This window comes from Arvicanthis niloticus, chromosome 27 (assembly GCF_011762505.2).
Source record: "Arvicanthis niloticus isolate mArvNil1 chromosome 27, mArvNil1.pat.X, whole genome shotgun sequence".
Lineage (NCBI taxonomy): Eukaryota > Metazoa > Chordata > Mammalia > Rodentia > Muridae > Arvicanthis > Arvicanthis niloticus.
In genome coordinates, this window is record NC_133435.1 from 19,060,565 (window position 1) to 19,083,618 (window position 23,054).

At 40.0% G+C, this 23,054-nt stretch overlaps 1 protein-coding gene across 2 annotated transcripts in view; it reads right to left on the reverse strand.

Annotated features, from left to right (window-relative positions):
* Positions 1-275: 275 nt before the first annotated feature.
* Pkd2 (polycystin 2, transient receptor potential cation channel) overlaps positions 276-23,054 on the reverse strand; it is a 37,750-nt gene continuing 14,971 nt past the window's right edge. The window contains exons 6-15 of one of the 2 annotated variants that reach the window (XM_076926312.1): positions 21,785-22,013; positions 18,250-18,417; positions 16,923-17,104; positions 15,543-15,663; positions 10,857-10,955; positions 6,634-6,755; positions 6,290-6,407; positions 5,808-5,971; positions 3,047-3,194; positions 276-2,519 (exon numbers count right to left, since the gene is read on the reverse strand). In XM_076926312.1, the coding sequence (XP_076782427.1) occupies positions 2,283-2,519; positions 3,047-3,194; positions 5,808-5,971; positions 6,290-6,407; positions 6,634-6,755; positions 10,857-10,955; positions 15,543-15,663; positions 16,923-17,104; positions 18,250-18,417; positions 21,785-22,013 (1,588 nt within the window). In that variant the 3' untranslated portion in view covers positions 276-2,282. The other variant, XM_076926313.1, reaches the window with a different exon arrangement.

Below are 23,054 nucleotides of genomic sequence, written 5' to 3' on the forward strand. Positions count from 1 at the left end.
AATGTCCCCCTGACTCTAACAATCATGTTACCTACATGTCCCAAGTGTCCCCCTGACCTGGAGTCTTTTCCCAGGTTACATTTCTGTGAGGGGGTGAAAAACCTACCACACACGACATGTTAACTAGGAGTCTATAAAATGTATATTTAGTGTAAAAACATATAAATGTGTTACCTGTATCATTCCATGACAGAAAATAAGGTGCTTTTCCAGGGTTTATGCTACGATAAAAGGCAACCCCTTTTTATGGAGACAAATGAGTTTTTACATCACAGTAGTATGTCAAGTCTTTATTAAGTAATATACACATTATTACAGTTAAGAAATACTGCTTGTCCAAAGAACCTTGTGTATGTAATATCTTAACTATACCCATTACAGTGGGCAGACTAATAGAAAAGTGATTAGGGATAAACTTCACAGGACTAAAGTAGAAAAATATATGAACTTATATGTAAAGAGGAAAAAAGAATTCTACAGAATTTTACAAGTTAAATAAAAAACAGTGTAATAATAAGCATCATAAAAGATGTTCTAGTGACCATAATAGACATATGGCACATGGTCGATACACATGGATACCACATAATGAATGCACTTCAAGTTGAAGTTTGTTCACTTGTAACAGCATAGTATGCATACATAAATACATACACGCAATAGTACCCCTCTAATGCAAAACCCAATACCTAGGAAGAAAAAAATTAGTGCAGCATTATGATTGACATAGAACCATCAGAATCAAGGAAAAGAAGCCATGTCTTGCCTCTGTAAAAGCTGATCTAGAAAACACCCATCTGCTCAGCACTTTGTTGGAGGTTTGGTATATTCTAGGAAGTCAATGAATTCTTGTGAATTTCAAATACAGTACTAAACTCTCTCTGGCTTCTCTACCAGCTTGGCTTTGTTTCTTCTGATCCCCCTGATATCAAAGGGTCAAGTTACTCAACAACTGGTGTGGTCACACAGGCCCTTGATCCCAGCACTTAAAAGGCAGAGAGCCAGTAGATCTCTATGAGTTTGAGGCCAGCTAGTTTACAGAGTTCCAGGCTGGCCAAGATTACATGATGAAAATCTGTCTTTGACAAAACAAAACAAAACAAAACAAAACAAAACAAACAAACAAAAAAACACACACAAAAAAACCCCAAAAAACAAAACCACCCCACAAAATGATATTGAGAAATAGATTTCCCCTATGAATTTAGTGAGAACCTCTCTTAATAAAAACTATTGCTGATAGTCAATTTTTAGCTGATCTCTTTTGCAAATCGATAAACCATTAATATCCAAGGCCCCTCAAATAAAAATGAGTTGAATTTACACTATATGATTTCATTCTGAAATACAAGATTAAGAATATTTGAGAAATATATTCTAGATACAACATAAACCAAGCCTTTACTTTTACAGAGCTTTTATGCACTTCAAAACTTTCTTAAAATACTGCTTCAAATGTACATATTTGCTGAGTTTCAATGTGTACCAAAATATTCAGTGTTTGTCTTATTTATTAGTTATTTTAATATTAAATTTGATTGTAAATGAAACACACAGGAAAGAAAAATGCAGAAATTTCTATGCTAACAAATAATTGAAAAGTCAAACTTAGTGAGAATTGAGGGCCCCTTCTGATCCTACATTTTATGCTACAATTTATCTTTTGGGCTTTTCTTGCCAAATTTTAAACAAAAGCTAAATAACACAAAAATTAAATGATGTGCTTCCTGCCACAAACTGGTATAGCACTTAGCATCTATAACAACCATTCACACACATTATTCCCTGCACCCCAGAAAGGTTGCTGAAACACGACTCCTTCCTTAGAAGAAAGGTATTACGTACTCTGCGAGTTGCACCTCAGTGGAAAGGAATGTCATGCTTTTCATAGCATGCTGCACTAGACTAACATGCTGCTGACTGTGGCAGCTCCATATGAACTCAGAGGCTAGTGATGGCTCTCCTCTAACTTCCAAACACTGTCACCTGAAGACTCGGGCAGGGCAGCAACTCGGTGTACTTTCAGAGTTTTCTTCTTCCTGAAGTCAATATTTACATCTAGATTTCTCATATGAGAAAAAAGTAAAACAGCCTTCCTTGAGCCACGGGTTAAATTTATGTAAAATAAATTAAAGTGCAGAAATTTATAATAATTGGTCACCAATAATTGGTCACAAAGACCAATCATAATGCCGCCGGGGTTTATAAATACCTAACTTGTCATTGCCATACAGGACAACCACCTCTCCGTGTCTCAGAAACACACAAACACGCGTGGATTATCATGCATGGACATTGGCACTTCCGTTTCCACCTCCACCTTCCAGGCCCTCTGCAGACTGGGAGGAAGGAGGCCGCGAGCTTCTGGGGTGCGGCTGGCCGCCGAGTCCCACTTGTGTGCTTAGACCATGACCTGTCTGCGAAGCCGCATCATCTGATTCCCAGCGCTCCAGCTCTTCCCGCACCAGGCGCTCCATCTGCTCCCTGTGGATCTCATTGTCCCGACCCAGTCGCGCATCCTGACAAAGGATTTAAAGAAACAGTGGAAACCAGGACATTGTGTGCTGTACATATTCTACACAGAGAAGGGGTTAGAAAACTTAGGTGAAACGAGCGATAGTTATGTAAGACTGCAGATAGGAACAGCAAACAGTAACAATTCTGAGCCAGTGGGATAACTGTTCACTCAGCTGTATCTTCCACTAATGGCAGTGCTCTCAGAGGGAGGGGAATCAAGAGTCATGCCTTCTGATTATTATTTGATCTAAGGAAGACAAGGGTTAAGAGTTGCAAAATGTGATAAGAACCTTTATGATCTACTGAACTAAAGAATGTTTCTGCTTACAGGGAGTAAAAAGTTTAAAATAAAAGTGAACAAAAGCAATATTGTAACTTTTAGTACATCAATGTATTATTATTAAATATAATTTGTCACTATGTAACTTTAAACTTTACCCCTCTTCAATACTTCCAATTAAAAATGGCATGGGTAAGCATTTCTCTCAGGGGTATGTCCACCTGTCGGCTTAGACTCATGACTGTTTACCTCAGCCACTCCGTCCAGCAGCCTTCCTAACACCTCCCGTCTCTTCAGCTTGGCCCGCTCCATGACCTGAAGTTTGACAATCACAGCATCAATCTTGGACACAATGCTGCCTATGGAGTGCTCCATGCGGTCCACACGTCTCACCAGTCTGCAGGGGACAACAGACAGCAGAGCCTGTCACAGCCTCCTCAGCCCACCTGATTGCTCCAATGATGATGCCTCTATAGTTCCTTCTTAACCAATAGGATAACCCAATGAAACACTCTCTAAGTGTCCACAAGACTTACAGACAAACTGTTGCAGGCTGCAGTTGGGAGCAATGACCTCCATTCTTCTTGCCAAGAAAATTGTGTCTAAAGCTTTAAAAATCTATGTTCAGCCTTTAGTCACAAGTACCGTTTTTTAGAAAAAATTCTAGAGGAAACCTTATGTATGTAATTTTGTGCTGCAAACATAGTCACATACACAGAGTTGCTTTTTAATACTGCAACACTGAACAGTAGCTATGCTTAAACATCCAGTGGGAACTCATTTAAACAAATTATAGCTCATCTATGCAATACGAATTGTACTGTGTCATAATGTTTCAGGAAATAGAATTATAAATAAATAAAACTGTTGGTAGTATGCTCTTTTATCATCTCATTATTTTGAATAAAAAAATGGACTTAAACACGTCAAATGGCAACAATTTGAATTCTCTCTCCCAGGCTCCTCTCTCGGTGATCCTAGTGGTTGAAGGGAGGGGCTGAATACACTGGGCCAGTATTCAACCACTGGCTGTATGCCCTGGGGACAACTCTCAGTTCTCAAACGACAGTATAAGGATCACATGACAGATGAAAATAATTTATCCAAAACACAACTAAAGAAAAGTGAGAACTTATGGCATTTAAAAATGCTCCAATAATATTTCTTCAAATGATGTTTTCCCCAAGTTGGCTGAGAAACACTGCAAATTCAAGACACTCATAAAACCGCAAGTAGAATAAGCTCAGAGATGTACATCTGGACACACGGTGAAGGCATACAAAGAGAAAAACAGAAGAAATGAAAGCGCCAAGAAAACATTGATCTATAATGTTCAAAGAATCGCACTGAGTTACATTCTCATCAGACACAACAAAGGAAATGAGAAGGAAATAAAACGTGTTCAAGTAAAGTAAACTGGAGAGAATTCACTGCTGGAAACACCCTTTACAGAAAGTCCTTAAGGAAAGCTTTCATAACAAAAGCATAATTACATTCATCAGAATACTGATTTTTAAAAATGAACACCAATAAAGGTAACCATGTGAGTGTAAAATGAACATGAATTACTTATTTCTTCCTTCACAGTTAAGAAGCAACTGTGTAAGACATGTGCATAATAAGATTGTTGGACTTGTGACAGGGTTTCTCTGTGTAGTCCTGGCTGTCTTGGAACTCACTCTGTAGACCAGGCTGGCCTCAAACTCAGAAATCCACCTGCCTCTGCCTCCCAAGTGCTGGGATTAAAGGCGTGCGCCACCACTGCCCGGCTCATGAGATGTAATATATTTGACAACTCCTCAGTGAAGGAGGTGGGTGAGAGCTAAGTTTTCCTGGAGGACAGAAATTATACTGAATGGTAACCTGAATTTGAGAACAAATTTGAAGACAGTGATGGTTAGAACAGCATACACACACACACACACACACACACACACGTACCTGTATATGAACAGAAAGTACAAAAAGAAGAGAGGAAACATAATCAGGAATAAAATTTCTATATCTCACAAGACTAAGTACAAATGACTCCAGAAAGCAGATAGAAGTGCAAATGTATCAATCACAAGCTGTAAATAGTGAAGCAATCAAATCAAAACTCAGCAGTTTTCAAAGGAGATCCATCTCTATGATGCCTACGTGGCTTAGTCTTTAAAAATTACCGTTATTTACTGTATGCTTGTGCATGCTGTGGGACATGTGTGGAGATCAAAGGACAATCTAGCCATCAGGCTCTCTCCTTCCACTGCGTGAGTCCTGAGGCTCACACTCAGGTCCTGAGCATCTCAATCACCGAGCCACTAAGCCCTGCACGACACATATCTTATAATCAAAGATGCAAGATGTTGAAAACAAAGGGCAATGATGTTAGTATCAGGCAAATTACAACAGTAAGGAACAGAGTGGCTACAGTTACATTAGACAAAAATGTATTTAAAAAAAAAAAAGTCTCATACTGACAGGAGGCCTAATCTATTAGACTTATTTGTTACAAACATGTATACAACTAACAGCTTCAAATCACACTAAGCAGAGCCTTACAGAATTAACGGCATACATGAATAACTTAATAATAATAGATATGATTACCTCATTTTCAGAAGCAGATAGAAGTAAGCAGGCATAAACTCAACACAGAAACAGGAGAGGAGAAACTGACAGGCACCCACAGAACACTGAGCAGCAGCAGAATGAACGTTCTCCTCAATGACAGAGCCCGTGTGAGGCTGTAAAACATGCAAAACCACCAACGCACATGTAAGTGGTGATGGGGGCTCTGAGATCTGTTAGGACAATTTTGGCTGGAGGGAACGTGGAGGATAGTAATGGTTTCCCTGCTACCCTAACTTCCTGTCATGGAGATCATGTCCAAAAGGAAAGATACTATAGAACTTATTTGAAAGAAATTATATTAGTCATGAAAAGAAGTAAATGTCTAACATCAAGAGAAGCGGTGTCGTCTCATTTTGACCCCGGTCGGCACAAACCTGGGGGAAACGTTTGTACTTACACTTGGAACTCTTCATAGGAAACCCCGCTGGAGATACTTCCCCTCCTCCTGGAACTATGGCCACTGTCTTCGTCGTCCTCCTCCTCAGAGTCATCCAGGCTTCTGGGAAAACTTCTGCTGCTCATAGGACGCGGTAAAGAGCTGTGTTCCAAGTCTAGATCCTCCTGAAGAATATGGGGTATTACAGGGAGGAGCAGAAAGACCACAACCTTGCAAAATTTTTTTTACTAAGGTCTTAGGCAAGAAGAAAATGGGATGCTCGTGATCAGGATTGTACATTTTTAATTTCATGAATTGACAACATTTTATACTAATTGACAACATCATAGATTGCATGAGTAAGCCAGATGAATAAGTAGGCTACTGATGTGTGGGTTGAGGATGTATGGGAGAGAGAGGAGAGGAGAAAGGACTAATTAACTATAATTAAAGGACCAATTGACATAGAGATGCTGAGTCCTGTCATCCCCTAAACTGCTCACCCTTTCTTTCTCCAAGTCGTCTCTCATCTGTTGATGCTCACGCTCAGTTAGTTCCTGGTCGCCGTCCTGGTCATATTTAGTGAATATGGCCTCAATCTCTGCATCTGTATGGCCCTTCCTGAAAGTAGTGAGAGGACAGAAGTGAGTTTATTCAGCACACGGTCCAACCCTAACACTGAAACATCAGAATGCAGGAGGGAGACATACAGCGTGTTCCAGGAAAATATCTGCTTCCCCAAATGAAAAACATTTTTCTACCAGTACGTGGGGCTGAAACACCCTCTCATCATCAAGAATTAGCATGTGCTCTAGGCACTTCTATGTTCCAGAACCGTGGCTCTCACCCTTTTAGGTCTTGTCGAAGTTCATCAAAGTTTAGCTTGCCGCCGCCTTGCCGGAGACTCTCTGAAATGGCATCTACAGTGTTTCTTTTAAGTTTTAGTTTGACCAGTGCTTTTTGGCAGCCCTTTCAATAAAAGAGAAAGAAAAGAAAACACAAATGACATGGTTTTGTTTATTCCCGGTTTGAATTTTCTCCTTCAGTTACAGTGGAACTATTGAAAGTTCGGTGCTTAGTGGATGATGGCTATTCAAGAAAAATGTGTTGGTGAAAGCAATGAACGTAATCTTAGTCTGTTATAAAACCTGAAGAAAACTTTCAATAAATTATAAACTAAGAATCTCTTCCGTATATTTATATATGCATGTTTACATTTGAAATGTGATTGACATGTACATATCTCTTTGTAGTCCACTATGTACTCCATATGTAACCCACAACCCACTATGTACTCCATATGTAACCCACTATGTACTCCATATGTAACCCACCATGTACTCCATATGTAACCCACCATGTACTCCATATGTAACCCACCATGTACTCCATATGTAACCCACTATGAACTCCATATGTAACCCACTATGTACTCCATATGTAACCCACTATGAACTCCATATGTAACCCACTATGTACTCCATATGTAACCCACTATGAACTCCATATATAACCCACTATGTACTCCATATGTAACCCACCATGTACTCCATATGTAACCCACCATGTACTCCATATGTAACCCACTATGAACTCCATATGTAACCCACTATGAACTCCATATGTAACCCACTATGAACTCCATATGTAACCCACCATGTACTCCATATGTAACCCACCATGTACTCCATATGTAACCCACCATGAACTCCATATGTAACCCACTATGTACTCCATATGCAACCCACTATGTACTCCATATGTAACCCACTATGAACTCCATATGTAACCCACTATGAACTCCATATGTAACCCACCATGTACTCCATATGTAACCCACTATGAACTCCATATGTAACCCACCATGTACTCCATATGTAACCCACTATGAACTCCATATGTAACCCACCATGTACTCCATATGTAACCCACCATGTACTCCATATGTAACCCACTATGTACTCCATATGTAACCCACTATGTACTCCATATGTAATCCACTATGAACTCCATATGTAACCCACTATGAACTCCATATGTAATCCACTATGAACTCCATATGTAACCCACTATGAACTCCATATGTAATCCACTATGAACTCCATATGTAACCCACTATAAACTCCACAGCCTTTTGCCCCCCAGAATACAGAGGAAAGTGCAGCAGCAATGGGTTTTTCATTTTTTGTATAATAGTAAGAACCTTTCTTATAGGTAAAAACATTTCTTAGAGGCAGTGAAATAAGGCTGAGCACTTTCAAGAAATTAGAGGCAAGCCTAAGAAAATTCACCAGTGGTAGAGTATCTGCTAGTCACTCTGAGTAGAGGTTTTATGCTCAGTACTGAAGAAGCAAAGCAGAGACATTTTGCTTTGTATAAGAAGCAGGGCTATAAGGCTGAAATCATGCAGAGTGAACAGAATAATCACAAGGTAAATTAATTGTTTCATGGCCTTTAATTCCCTAGTTAAAAAGTTAAAAGATTCCCATGGTATGAATTATACATTCACAGTAACATAAAACCAAGCCCAATATTTACTGAGTGGGCAGAAACTTAAGCCATTAAGAGTTCTGAAGATGAAAGTGTGTAACTTCTTTGTCAGCATATCCAGAATTCTGAACATGGCTTGTCTCTTTTTTGTTTGTTTGTTTGTTTGTTTGTTTGTTTGTTTGTTTGTTTTTCGAGATAGGGTTTCTCTGTGTAGCCCTGGCTGTCCTGGAACTCACTCTGTAGACCAGGCTGGCCTCGAACTCAGAAATCCGCCTGCCTCTGCCCCCCAAGTGCTGGGATTAAAGGCGTGCGACACCACCATCCGGCTTTGGCTTGTCTCTTATGATGCTGTCACCTCGCTTAAATGAGAGCGGAACAGACTTGCTATATGTTGGTAAATTATCATACTCTCTCTACAGAAAGATCAGCTCTTAACATTTTTTCACTTTCTCATTTGATATTGGAAAATATCCCTCTGTTTGAATGAGAATGGCTTCCATTGTATCATATATTTAAATGCGTGGTCCACAGTTGGTGAAACTATTTGGTGAGGATTAGGAATGGCCTTGTTGATGTGTCACTTGGGGTAGGGAGGCCTACAAAAGCCCACACAGTTCTCAGTTCTCTTCTACCACCAACACGCTAATAAGATACAAACTCTCAGCTTCTTCTCCAGTGCCATGACTGCCTGCCTGCCTGCTGTCAAACTCCCCACAATGATGATCATTGTCACCTTATGAAACTGTAAGCAAGCCCCAATTAAATGCTTTTCTGGTAGTTTGCTTGGTCACACTGTCTCCTCACAGTCATGGAACACTAACTAGGGGCCCCTCCAGAGCTGGAGAGATGGCTCTGTGGTTAAAAGCACTGACTGCTCTCCCAGAGGTCCTGAGTTCAATTCCCAGCAACCACGTGGTGGCTCATGACCATCTGTAATACAATCTGATGCCCTCTTCTGGTGTGTGTCTGGAAACAGCATATATATATATATATATATATATATATATATATATATATATATATCTTTTTAAAAAGAGAGAGATCCCTCCGGAATTAACATAATATTTATTTGCAAACATAATTCTCTCTTGAGCATGCTTTCATCATAATGTTTATTACTTACTTTGTGACACACTGCTCTTCACTAAGTTGTTTTCACTGTTACCTGAATCCATCAGAGGCTGTGACTCCCTTCCCACAATGAGATGCTTCTCCTGCCAGTCCCTGTTCCTTTGTATGCCCTTGTTGCTCTGCTCTGTGTTTATCTCTGCTGGCTTATTCTCTCTATCTCAGCCATGCTTTTTACTCTTGTGCTTTAAAGAAGTATTACTTTTATTTATGTGTATGCACGCATGTGCAAGCACAAGTGCATGTGGGTGCCCATAGCGGCTAAAGAGGGTCTCAAAAGCCCTGAGCTGGAATTACAATCAGTTGTGAGCATCCATGAGGGTTACACAAACTCAAAGCCCCTGGAAAATCAGAGAGTGCCCATAACCACTGAACCACCTCTCCAGCTCTCCTATTCATTAAAAAACAAATTACACAAATTATCAGGGGAGACAAGAGAGCAACACTATTTGCTTGGTGGTATACAAACTGAAGAAGAGATGCTGAGTGACTAAACAGCAAAGAACAAAGGGTCACTCAGAACATGACCATTGAGTAAGATATACATGTTACTTAAGTATCTGTCGAATACATAGCTAACAGTGGAGATGGTACATGGTGCTTTTGCCCACAGTATTTTATGACAAAACAAATTTGAACCCTGTTGTTGAAGGCCTGATGTTATATAAAACATAGTAACTGAATTTTGTGAATATCAACTCTGTTGTGTGAAGTGCTTATATATACAATACAAAGTAGTAAAACACCATCAACTGTGGTGCGGAATCCAAGATGACAAGAATCCAAAGTTCTACCAAGGAACTAAAACAAAATTCACAGACAAGGGGGCTTAGGCTTAAATAGAAAACAAAGGAGCTACTATCCTACCATATACAATGAGAGGGACATCCTGTAAACTTACCTAGTTTTATGTTAGTTTTAGTCTTTAAACCAAATGAATCTACAGTGAGAAGAACAAAGCACTCTCCTACCCTGTCCTTCCAGCTCACAATACTGACTACACACTTGTTGAGAAAGTGTGAACCACAGTCTCAGGCCCCCAAGCTAAGGCCTTGATCCCTTCGGTTTCTACAGCTGTCACAGAAGGCTAGGGGTAAAGGGGGAGTGACTACTTTCCTTCAGTCTCAGGAGACTGAGATAGAAGAGCTGGGGATAGATGTGAGACCCTTTCAGTTTGTTGTGAACGAAGAACTCCAGAGCACTGAGTAAGTAAGGACCAAAAAGCTTCTTCTAGAATCGAATTCAGACCATAAAAGGGCCCTCAGAATTTAAGGCCTAGCCCTAAATATTAAGCTTCCCACCAAAGAAAACATTTCACGTATTTCTGAAACAAAGCAACCTACCATTTACTTCAAATAATTTCAAGGATTCAACGTTGATTTGGTGAACTGATTAAAATGTACAAAAATTATACACACACACACAGTACTGGGGAGTTAGGGTATAGCCTACCTTTCTAATAAGGTCTGAGAGTTCCATTTCTGCTTTCTGTTGGGTCAGATCTGATTTCACCTCAGAGTAGGAATCATTGATGATGGCCAGAAACATATTCTGTTTAAAAAAATCAAAGGATGAAATTCAAATATATTTTAAAGCAATATAATAATTGAGACATGCCTTTTTGTACATCTTTTTATCCAATCTGAATAATTACGAAGCCACTAAGTTTTGCTCTGGTATTCTCAGAAGTAATTTTTTCACCACTAAGTCACAACAAAGGAAATTTCACTTATAGAGCCCTCTTGTGCTGCTTAGTTTTGTCACTGCAACACAAACTAGACTCCCTTGGAAAGAGTGAACCTCAAATGACAAACTGGCTCTATCAGATTAGCCTGTAGCAACTTTGTGGGGAACTTTCTTGGTTGATGATTGGTTTGAAAGGGTCCAGCCCACTGTGGGCGGTACCACCCCTAGGCACGTGGTCCTGGGTTGTATAAGCAAGCATGCTGGGAAACCAAGGGAACAAGCAGTAAGCTGTTTCACTCCTCTAGAGTCGCCTCAGCTCCTGCTTCCATTTTCCTGCCTCGGTTCTGGCCTTGGTCTTCTGCGCTGGTGATGATGATGGGCTGTAACACGTAAGCAGATAAACCCTTTCCTTTTCCATACTGCTCTTTATCAAAACGTTTTATCACAGCAGCCAGACGCATTTTAGGACATATTTTGCAAAGAGACAATACAAAGCAGCAATATATTAATGTATTTATATAAGATGATAGAATTATTATTGTTGTTTTCTGCTTTTAAATTTTAAGTTGCTGTGTAGAACTCTAAAGAGTTTTCAAGTTTTTACAGTTACAAGAGTATTCAAGTTTTTACAGTCGATTTAAACAACTCCCCTCTCCCCCAAATTTTGTCAGTGCTCATGTGAGATACACAGAATGTATTCGGAAGAACTGCAATGACTTGAGCCGTAGGTGTATGGTAGGCCCAGTGTAAAGATCAAGTAAGGTATTTGTGGAAAAGATAAAGACTTTAGAGTCTATCAGATTTGGGTTCTTGTCTTGGCGCTACCTTAAAGTGGGAATTACCAGGAGACTGGAAGAGATCGAAGGAGAAGAGCAAGCAAACAACAAACCCCAGGAAGGAATGAAGAAAACCCACGGAACCCCACAGTTTGTCCCGCAGTTTGTCCACCTCATACTGTTTGTAATACATAGTTGGCCTCAACAAACGTCCAACATGTTAATGCAACTTCAGCTGCAGCTGTCATGTCAGACCTTCTAACTGGAACCCTCACTCCACAAGGAAATGGAAGATTGCTTGTCAAGTCAGCAGAACCTTGCTCACCTATGTAACCTCTAAGCTCCACTCCCAGAATTTTAGAAAACCCATTAAGAAAAGCCTAAAATGTGGACTCTTGAGGGAACCCCGTGCTCACCCTTTAAGTGCATACTCTCCCTTTATGATAAACTTCCACACAGCTTCTTACCTGTCTTGCTTTGTAACTCTTTCTCTATAGAGACAAGAGCCAGGAGTCTTCTGTCTTTTTCTGTCTCTTAGGCTTCTCGAGCAAGCATGGCCCTGCCCACAAAGTTGTCTGACCTGTGTGTATGTGTTGTGGTGAATGCACATGTATGGCTGTGTACACAATTAACTGCACATACAGAGGCCAGAGAAAGTGCCATTTCTATGGTCTCCCTCTTATTGCCTTGAGATAGGCTCTCTCACTAAACTCGAAGTTCATTCATTGTCTAGGTTGGCTAAGCAACAAGATCCAGCAATCCACTTGCCCACACCCCTGTCCTAGTGCCAGGCAGGTGGCTGTCGTCATACAGGCATAGGCAGATGGTTTTGTCATTTTACTTCACTGCTGGAGATTCAAACTCAGAACTAACTAATATCAAAACTCTGCTGTGTGAAGTGCTTGTATACACAATACAAAGTAGTAAAACACTATCAAACACCATGTTGGACCCTCACACGTGCAGCACGATCATTCTTCCCCAGTAAGCCATCTCCCAAGACCTCGTTTGACTTTTTAAAAATATAATTATCTCTTTATGTTTTGAGATTATAGTATAATACGTGTGTCTTTTCTGTCTTTTTTTAAACAGTGCTTCCCCTATATGTGTATCAGGCTGGTCTCAAACTCACAAAAACCCACCTGGCACAGCCTCATGAGTGCTGGGATTGTCTGACCCCCTTGTTTTAAAATTTTGTTTTGCATTTATTTTCTTTGTGTGTGTGTGTCTATGTGTAGCGGGCCCTGGTGTGCTCACCCCTGCAGGTATGTATGTGTGGAGTTCACCCCTGCAGGTATGTGTGGGGTTCACCCCTGCAGGTATGTGTGGTGTTCATCACTTCTGCAGGTATGTGTGGAGTTTACCCCTGCAGGCATGTATGTGTGGAGTTCACCCCTGCGGGCATGTATGTGTGGAGTTCACCCCTGCAGATATGTGTGGCAACCTCAGGATGCCTTCCCCACTCACTTCTTCCTCCACCTTATGTATCTATAAGGGTCTTTCACTTGAACCCAGAGCTCCCTCATTCGGCTAGTTTAGCCAGCCAAATGTTCAGGGGATCCTGCCTTCACCTCCTGAGCTCTGGGATTATAGGCTGGCTGCCTTGACTGAACCACATTTACGTGGAGGCTGAGAATGTACACTTGAGGCCTCAGGCTTGAACAGCACGCACTTTATCCAGGAAGTCATTGCTATAACCCCTCACTTTGCATTTATAAAATGGGAAAGGTAACACTGCACATGCAGGTTAATGGGACAATCAATGCTGTGTTCAGTCGGGTCATAATACATGATGGGTCCTAATTGCCCATCATGACAGCTGCGGTCATTAACAAATGTCTAGTTACTCTTCCTGACATTCCTTTCTCCAGTGTTAATGAATATTTCCAATAGTCTGCAGCACCTTCTCAGAGCTCTTCAGCTAGTAAATCAGACCAACTTTCTGTGTGCTGTCTGTCTATGTCTGGTAACAGTGGTTAGCTAACTGATATGTTCAACTACGCCTACTTTCCCCACGAGTCCATGAAAACAGAGAAAGTCCAAGCCCTTTCCCTCATTCCACAGCTCCCTCTGCTGTGTAACACATTACCAAATGCTTAAATGCTATAATCTACACTATATATTATGTGAGAAATCTGTATAAGAATATAGTGGCTCCGGTAATATTTACCCAGTGACTCATGAATGAAAATTAAGACTCTTATTTTAGTGGCGAACTCTAAACCTCTATCAATTAAGGAAGACTATTGTGTAAGATTGGATATCGGAAATTAAAACAGAAAATATACTGTATATAAACCCTCAGGTGTGTGCTCCACTACACATGAATTAAACTGTGGATTCTATGAGATACCCCAAAAGTAGATATAGACAGTGGCAGATAAAGGCTTTTTAAAGGCAGTCTTAAAGACAAGAACTGAGAATTCTCATCTGCTCTCCTGTCTGACTTAATGAGAGGACTCTACACAACCTTGGTGCTAGATGGCACCGGCTAGTGCAGCACAGTGATCCTGTCCTGTTTGGGCTTTTCAAACCATTCCCGTGTGTTCTCACAGGTGGTGGAGGTCATCTGAAGGTGGCTACAGGATGCACTTCATGCTTAGAAATCTTGGCAGAGAGCCAGGTGCCACAAAACCCACAGTTCTAACCACATCAGAGGGCATCGAAGCCTTGACAATCCTTCCTTTCCCTAGTCCATAACAAAGGGTCAGTTAATGATGAGTTAACACCCAGCCACTGTACTGGCAAAGAAGCAGGGTGTGAATGCATGGACATGCAGAGTCACACTGTCCCTCTCATCCTAGCAGTTTTTTTGTGAACACCATTTGCTGAAACAGGGACACCCGGGTAGACCTTGGAGATGTGACACCTAGTTACTGAAATATAATTGTTCAAACTTCCAGAAAGAAAGCTATGAAATGATAATAGCATTCGGATGAAATATGCCTTCTCCCAAGTTAAGCTCACTTCACTGCAAACATTCTCAGTGGACAAGCAGAAGGTAGAGGTGTCACGAAAAGAACAACTCGAACAAATCTTACTTAATTCAAAGCTAATGGTAACAGTTGTTCCAAGTCCAGAGACTCAAAGGTATTTTAAAACCTATTTTAGGGAGCAATTCCTAATGCTTGTTAGATTTACTTTTAAGTTTAGTATGTGCAGATGTTTTTGTAGGTAGTACATAGGCCCGAGGACTATGAAAAAGTTGAAATGGTATCTTAATCTTGACAGGTGATAATTGGCCCAACCACAACTCTTGACGTCCTATTTCTAAGTTGTTTTGTTAGTTCTTATCTTATCAAAGAAGAGAGAAATTTGAAGTCACACTAGCAAGACACTAAGAAGGCAAAAAGTGACCCGCTGCCGCAGAAGGAGGTGGCACTTCCTACCACTGAAGCAAGCCAACATTTTGGGAACTCGATAAATTTGTACATTTTATAATTATTTTTACAGTCGTTAGATACATGTATGTAGATAATGGAAAGACTATGGGAAAATAAATTATCTTAAACCTGTAAATCAATAAAAAACAGCTTCCTAGAATTAACATGGTTTTTTTTTTTTCTGTTTTTCATAGGTTTATTTGAAGTGATGGGTGATCAAACATGAGAGAAGAGAGAAGGTGACTTATGAACATAAAGTTTAAATCACCTCACTGTAAAAAAAATATACATACCAAAAGAATGAAGAACGTAAAGAACACAAATGTAGTAAAATAAAGTGGCCCCAAAACTCGGTTAGCTTCCTCGATCTCTGCAAAGTTGATATCACCCAAAATGATGCGGAACTGGGTGAAACTAGGAAAAGAAAACAGAACACAGTCCAAAAGCAAACAGTGTCCGCGGTGGACTTGCATTTACTAAAGATGATTCATTTGCTGGCATGGTTTGGGAAGTCTGAGAGAGCCACTCAAGAAACCTTTGAACTCTGTGGGAAAGTCTTATTACTTGTTGTGTCAATTAATAATGCCTTCTAGAATAATAACACGGTTGCATATTATAATACCATTTCTACTTAATATTAAATCTGATTATTAGATGATTTGTATATAAAGAAGACATGATCTGGGTAAAACCTAGCAACTCAGAAGCTTTATAATAGTCACACTTGGTCTGCAGTTAGATGTCTTTAAATAATAACAATGATAACTTGAAAGATGACCAAAATAGGGTTTAAATAGCCAGTATTTTCAGTCACTTAATGTAAGGTCACAGTGGCTAGATGCTGGCAATGACATCATATCCTTTCCTGCTAGATGTTGACAGTGACATCACATCCTTTCCTGCTAGATGATGACAGTGACATCACTTCCTTTCCTGGCTTTCATCAATTAGCAAGAGTAACTGGGTTCCCTGTCCACAAAGCAGCATTAACTCCTGCTATTATGATCGTCTCTTTCCCCAGTCACTTGGTCACTTCTTTGTGAATGGCATTGAACTGTAATTCAGGATATAATAATTTGGTTTTGGTATATTTGGGAACACTGGGGGAAAAATGAAGATCTGTGAACTAGTTTTAGTTTCTTTCACAATATTAGAAATACGTTATATCTCCTAGAAGTAGAAACCTAAGATACAGGCAGCAATATTCAACAGGAATGAAAATGCAGGCAAATTGCTTCCTTATGTCGGAGGCAAAGGGTAGGAGTAGGGAGGACAGAGCCTAAGGGTAGAACCCAGGGCTGAGCATCCCTGCTCACGTGTACCCCTCCCGCAACTGGCCATTTAAAACCCACCCGAGATGGATGTGGCAAAGATCTTGATCTTTGGACTAGTGTTTTTCCCACAGTTGTTCCACTCTATCCCACTACTTAAATGCTGCTTCCCTACGAACCAACATCTCAGAACATTGTAGGAAAATATTTGCAGATGAGGTAACTTAATCTGCATTCTTAACATTTGTCAGTCAAATAGTGACAAGAAGAATATCTTGCTGTAAAGAATGTAGTGGCATCTCAGATTAAACTTATTTTTAAGACAACTTTTAAACATTTATTATTGGACAATTTCACACATGTGTAGAAAACCCTTGTCTTCTTCATTTCATAGATACTTACATGCATTCTTGGAAAGTACTGAAGTCATCGACCTGAGTGCCAAAGACAAGGTATGCCAACTGAGCATAGGCCAAGAAGATGATGAAGAACATGATGGTGAAGCCAAAGAGGTCCTTGGCACATCTAGACATGGTTGTGGAGAGCTGGCTCATGGTCCTATTAAAGTTGATGAATTTGAAGAGCTGCAAAATGGGTACAAGGTCAGTAGATGAGTGGATGACACAATGTGGTCCACATATACAATGGAATTTTTCTACCATAAGAGGGAGTGGGATTGGCTACACGCTATGGCAAGGACTTTATGCAAAGCCTCAAACAGTGTAGGGCTCCGTTTGTTTGAGCCACCCTGAAGAGTCAAATTCACCACCAGGACAGGAAATACAACGGAAAGTTGATGAGTCAGAACACAGAATTTCCCACTGGGATTACAAAAAAATGTTTGGCTGGGCATAGCAGTGACAAATACTGAGCAACTTCAACTCCTACTAATTTTATGATAAAGTTTAGTGTTGGTGATGAACTCTCTTGAACAAGCAATAAATGAATGAGAATTCGAAGAACGTAATGTGGGTCAACACTGGTGTCAACAATTCAGGAACACACATAAGCCTTTGGGTCAGAGCCTTCTCTGAAAGCTGCCTTTGAGAGCTTGCTGTGGTGGCCCTGACACAGTCTCCACTAGCAACACACAGAACGTGACTGTTGGGTTAGAGGAAGTTTTTAGTTATGTTAAACTTCGTTTAAATGTACACTGTACACAAAAACAGGGGCGATGTCTGCACAGCACAACCACGGAACCTGAGTTGGGAGCTGCATCAAAATGACTGAGCTTTTCTGTATCTCCAGAATTCGGGACCAATGTCCTGAGATGCCCCGGTATCTATGCAGGCAATGAGTAGGAAAGAAACACCTCAGATGAGCTTCTGAAGCTACTCTGGTGGGGGCGGGGCTTCCTCTGGCTTCCCAGGAAGAGGTGGTCATTTTATTAAGTGCTTCCTGCTACAGCATCTCTCTTTTGCAGCCTGACTTTGTTCTGAGTTCATTTTCCTAACACACTAACCCACATCCTGTGAAATGCTGGCCTCTAGAGTAGCCCGGAAGGCAAATCATTTCTTCTATAGTAAAAGGAAAGTTTACAGAAGCCCCCATCTACATGACTGTAAACTATGCAGCAACCTTATCTGGCCACCTCAATCAATCAAAAAAGGCAAATCGATGTCTTCCAACGATCTGTGCGACTCAATAATAATAATAATAATAATAATAATAATAATAATAATAATAATATATGCATATATATACATATTAAGAATGTGTCATAAATTACCTTAATCCAGACCAAAAATACCATGACAGCAGCTATACTGTTGAACTGTATTTGCCAGTATGCCACATGCTCAAAATTGGGGAAAGAATTTTGATCTTGGAGAAACTGTAGCAGCCCCTCTGCATTTGACATTCGGTAAATGTTAATCACCGTAGCTACTATGGATAACTGGAAGACAAAAGAGTGATATTTATCACATCACTTTAGAAATAGACAATCTACCTTAAAATGCCTAATTCTTTTTCTGCTGGTGGATTGATTAGAGGACTGACTGTATTACTCAGTCAACAGCAACAGCCACCAGCCATCAGCTCTAAACGTGCAAATGACCTTCAGCCTACATCTCCTTAAGAACAGAAACCAACCAAGTACAGGTGTGCAGGCACATACACAGACTATACAGAGGAGATTACACAAGACCAAGCTCAAATTCAGAAGGGAAATCCTTCTGTCCAGCTGCCGATGATAGCTGAAGAGATAGACTCTCTTGTTTTTCATGCAGGAAGGCTTCCTGGTGAGCCCTGAACACCCTCCTGCTGGAGCTCAAATTCTCTTTTGGCTCTTGGATAGTCTAAATTATTTTGTACTGAGACTCAGTTGAAAGGGGTGAGGCAGCAAATCGAACAAAATTCCAGTAAATTTATCATCCAGTCAAGACATTTTAAATACAGACAAACAAACAAACAAACAAAAAACCCAAAACACCGCTAACAAACAAAAAACAGTATCAAGGTCGACTTTCTTTGTCTTCTTACAAAATAGGGAATGAGAAGGAAAAGACCTCTGAATTTTTCTTTGTAATTCTCATTTCTATGTATAATAGACCTTCCTCCCCAAACCAGAACAAGACCTTTAGGAGGGCAGGGGCTTGGGCTGTCCTGTGTGTCCCTGTGTCTCTAAGGCCTGGAGCACTGCCAGGCGCCTACTAGGGTAGCTTTGTTGAATAAATGATTTATTTTCACCAGGGAAGCTAAGCCATCAACATTATTTAAATTTAGACTTCTAAAGTATTTTTTTCTAAAATCTGGCTAGGACAGACGGTGAGCCAAGGACACAAGCTGGGAGGTTTCAGTGTATTTGCTGGAGGAAAACACAGGGAACAATTGCAAAGGGATTTTGAGATGCTGGGCTCTAGGCGAACTTAAATTTCAGCTGGATAAAACAAAATCCCTCTTTGTGTTCTTTCAGAGGTTTGCTAACCTAGGGGAGCAGGTGTGGCAAGAGGGAAGGTCTTCCTTCTGCTTAGGCAGCAAAAGCTTCAAAAGAGACATGGGATGATCAGCTACAGGAAACAAGTCTTCAAAGGGATGCTGGAAAAATTCTGTGGCTATTAGGCCAAAAGACCACCCTGGACTCTATACCAGCAAGTAGTAGCTTGGGAGCTCCAAAGTGGACACAGTTCACTGGTGTATGAGGAGAAAACCTAACAGTGTGTGTGTGTGTGTGTGTGTGTGTGTGTGTGTATCTGTGTGTATGTGTCTATGTGTTTGTGTATGTGTGTCTACATATGTCTCTGTATGTGTATGTGTCTGTGTGTGTATCTCTGCGTCTGTCTGTATATGTCTCTCTTTGTGATTAGAAAGCAATGTTTGAACAATAAGCAAATGGGTTTGATATGAAATATGAACCATTGCATTATAATACTACATACACTTTGCTTGATAGACTTTAGAAATATTTTTGTAACATACAGTACTCATGTTTACAATTTACATAGTAAATAGAAATATACACAAATGTTAAAAACTAGAATTCTAATAATTTGTGTCTTTTTAATTGTATGCAGGTCATTGTTTTTATAGTTATATCTGTTATACCTACATATACACCACAATTGATGAATCCATTCAATAAATTAGAGTACATAGTTAACCTTTTCACTGATCTGCATTCAAGATTAAAAATGTTCAATGCTAACTAGTTTTGGTAACATGGACATTATTTGGTGAAGGAACATCTGCAATGAATTGCCATATAGCACTTACTTTTTGATATATATAATTATATTATATATACTATATATAAAATTGTATATATATATAATTATGTATGCACCTTGGAGTTCCAAACGTTGTTATCTAGAATATTTTTAATGTATGTGGTATGTACTCTGCCATCTCTGACAACAGAAAGATTCTGAAAAATAATTCCCACACTTGTCTCTCTTGTTTGCCTTAGTACTGATTGTCTTTGTAACATTGCTTGGTATTAATACTTTAGTACTGAGTGACTCAAGTACCTTGACTTGTATAAACTGTGTGATGTTACAAGAACACAGGAAGGGTGGGAGGCAGCAGCATCTGCAGGGTTGGAGATAGAACACATTCTGAGGGGACTCATGTCAAGTGGAAGCAGTTTCTGAAGTGCACATGTACATGCCTCAGTTAGGCAGGGCAAAGCCAATGAGAAGCAGTGTAAGGATTTAACACTCGTTCTCCTATGAGAAGTACTTGGAAATGTGCCAAGCACACACTGGGCTCTACAGTTGAAGCCATTTTACTATTATTCCATCATTACTGCTAATACCAGTGTTGCCATGCAGTTTATGTTCTCATGATTCCGCCCCATGTCTTAAGCATTTGTTCTTTTACACATGAATAACATGTTCTATAATACCTGATAAAGATTTGATAAATGTTTCACAAATGCCAAGTAATTTTTGAATCTGGAAAAGGGGAAAGACTACTATCAGGAAGAAGCTCAGAGGAGAGAGAAAGCTCATTAATTAGTGCAGTACTCTCAAGAGTCCAGAGAGCCGCCAGGAATGAGGAGACAGCGGTACACATGGATGTGCAATGAGTGGGGCACAGCTATGTAAAAAGAATGCTCAAACACATGGCAATTAGGCACATGGTCATGAACCTCACAATGCAAGAAGACAGAAGTCTATATGCTCCTGAAAAAGGAAAAGCTTATAAACCTCATTTTTACACCAAGGACTCTGAAAAGAAGCAATGCATGGGACTGATGGATATGGATTACCTTTTGTTCCCTCTGTACTGTGTAATACAGGAGTTCCAAACTATAGGAGGTTTTCTGTATCATATAAAAAATTTCAGGCTGTTTATTTTTGTCATAATTTGACACTTAAAGTATAAAGTAATTTTCAGTAGAAAACTATTATTAAAAATTTAAAAACCCCTCACATTTCATACTACAAATTTTATATGTCATACTAAACGTAGAAATTTTGGTATTTTTGTTACTTAATTGCTGTCTTGTTACAAAAACAAAGATGAAAATAAAGTAAGTAAATAACAAAAATGAAGTACTTAAATTAATTCTAATTACTTATTTGTGTGACTAAGTCAGAGCTCAATAAAAACATCTCCACTATAAACAGGTAAGTTTCCATACAAAATGAGAAAAAAAAAGTGTAACACCGAAATTAGTATAAAAGAAAAATTTTAGGTTTTCTACTGGAAACATCAAGATTTTCAACACTGAAATTGAAGATTACAAATTAACAAGCTCTTAGAATGCAGAAAGGAAAGGAGGGAGAAATCAGGGAAGCTGGCGCTTTTCTCCAACCTACCACAACAATCACAACATCCAGACAATTCCAGAAACTCCTGAAATAGTTCAGTCTGTGAATCCGAATTTCCAATATCTCTTCCACCACATAGTAAAGGATAAAGAAACAAAAGATAATCTCACAGGCTGCCAGGAAGAAATCAAAGGCTGTGACGTAGCGGATCAGTTTGACAGGCTGAAACTGCCAAGAGGGCACCACGCCACCCGTTGCTGGAAACTCAACCAATAACCTGCATCGCAAAAAGAACAATTAAATTAGCAATGTAAGATAGAATCCAGAAAGGAAGTACGTCTGTTCAGTCCTGGTAGTGTGAGGTGAAAACCACTGCCTCAGGTTACTACAAGCTGGGGAAGAGGTCATTTTGATCCTGAGCGCCAGTTCCGTGTTCACAGGAGCATGTGCTTAGGAGCCAGAGTTCTAAGGCCTCCAATCCTGCAGGATGCCTTCCACCCACAGTCCCTTCCTTTCACTCTCCTGGTCTTCAAACTGCTTAAACTAAGTGTGTTTGTGTGCCTCTGTGTGCTTGTGCGTGTCTGTGTGTGTTTGAGTGTGTATGTGTGTTGTTGTGTCTGTCTATATTTGTGTGTCTGTGTTCTGTGTATCTGTGTTGTGTGTGTCTCTGTCTCTGTGTGTGTGTGTGTGTGTGTGTTTGTGTCTGTGTGTGCCTGTGTATGTATGTGTGTCTGCATTGTATTTGTGTGTTCATGTATGTCTCTGTGTATGTGTGTTTGTATGTCTGTATGAATATTTAACAAATGGCTCGTCAACAAACCAGTCTTTGTAGGCTCTCAATTAAATGCAGACCATTCTGCTAGACAAGGGAAGAACTAGAGAGATATAGTAAGCCACACAGAAACACGTAGGGTCTAGGTGAAAGTAGGGCATGAATTTAGTAACTAACCCTGTCCCCAGACCAGCTCACTCATTCAGTAACTAAGTAACATCTAATTATCTCTTCAGTTTGCTAGTTTCCTCCTCTTTCCAAGGGTATGCATCTCAGACACTCCACACTCACCTGCTGTCCAGAACAGGACTGTCTCTGTTTTATATTCACACAGTTAGCACTGGTTTTTTCTGCATTCCTAACTGAACTGGGGGCTTTTTTTTGCCAAATTTTACTGTGCAGGTGTCACGCTGAGAAAGTTCCGTATTTCAATAATGAAAACTACCTTCCACATAACCAAAATGAGAGTCGATAACTCTGTAGTTTCAAAAGCCATCAGTCCTGTGTCTGGTATCACAATGTTCTTCATTAGAGGACAGTGGACAA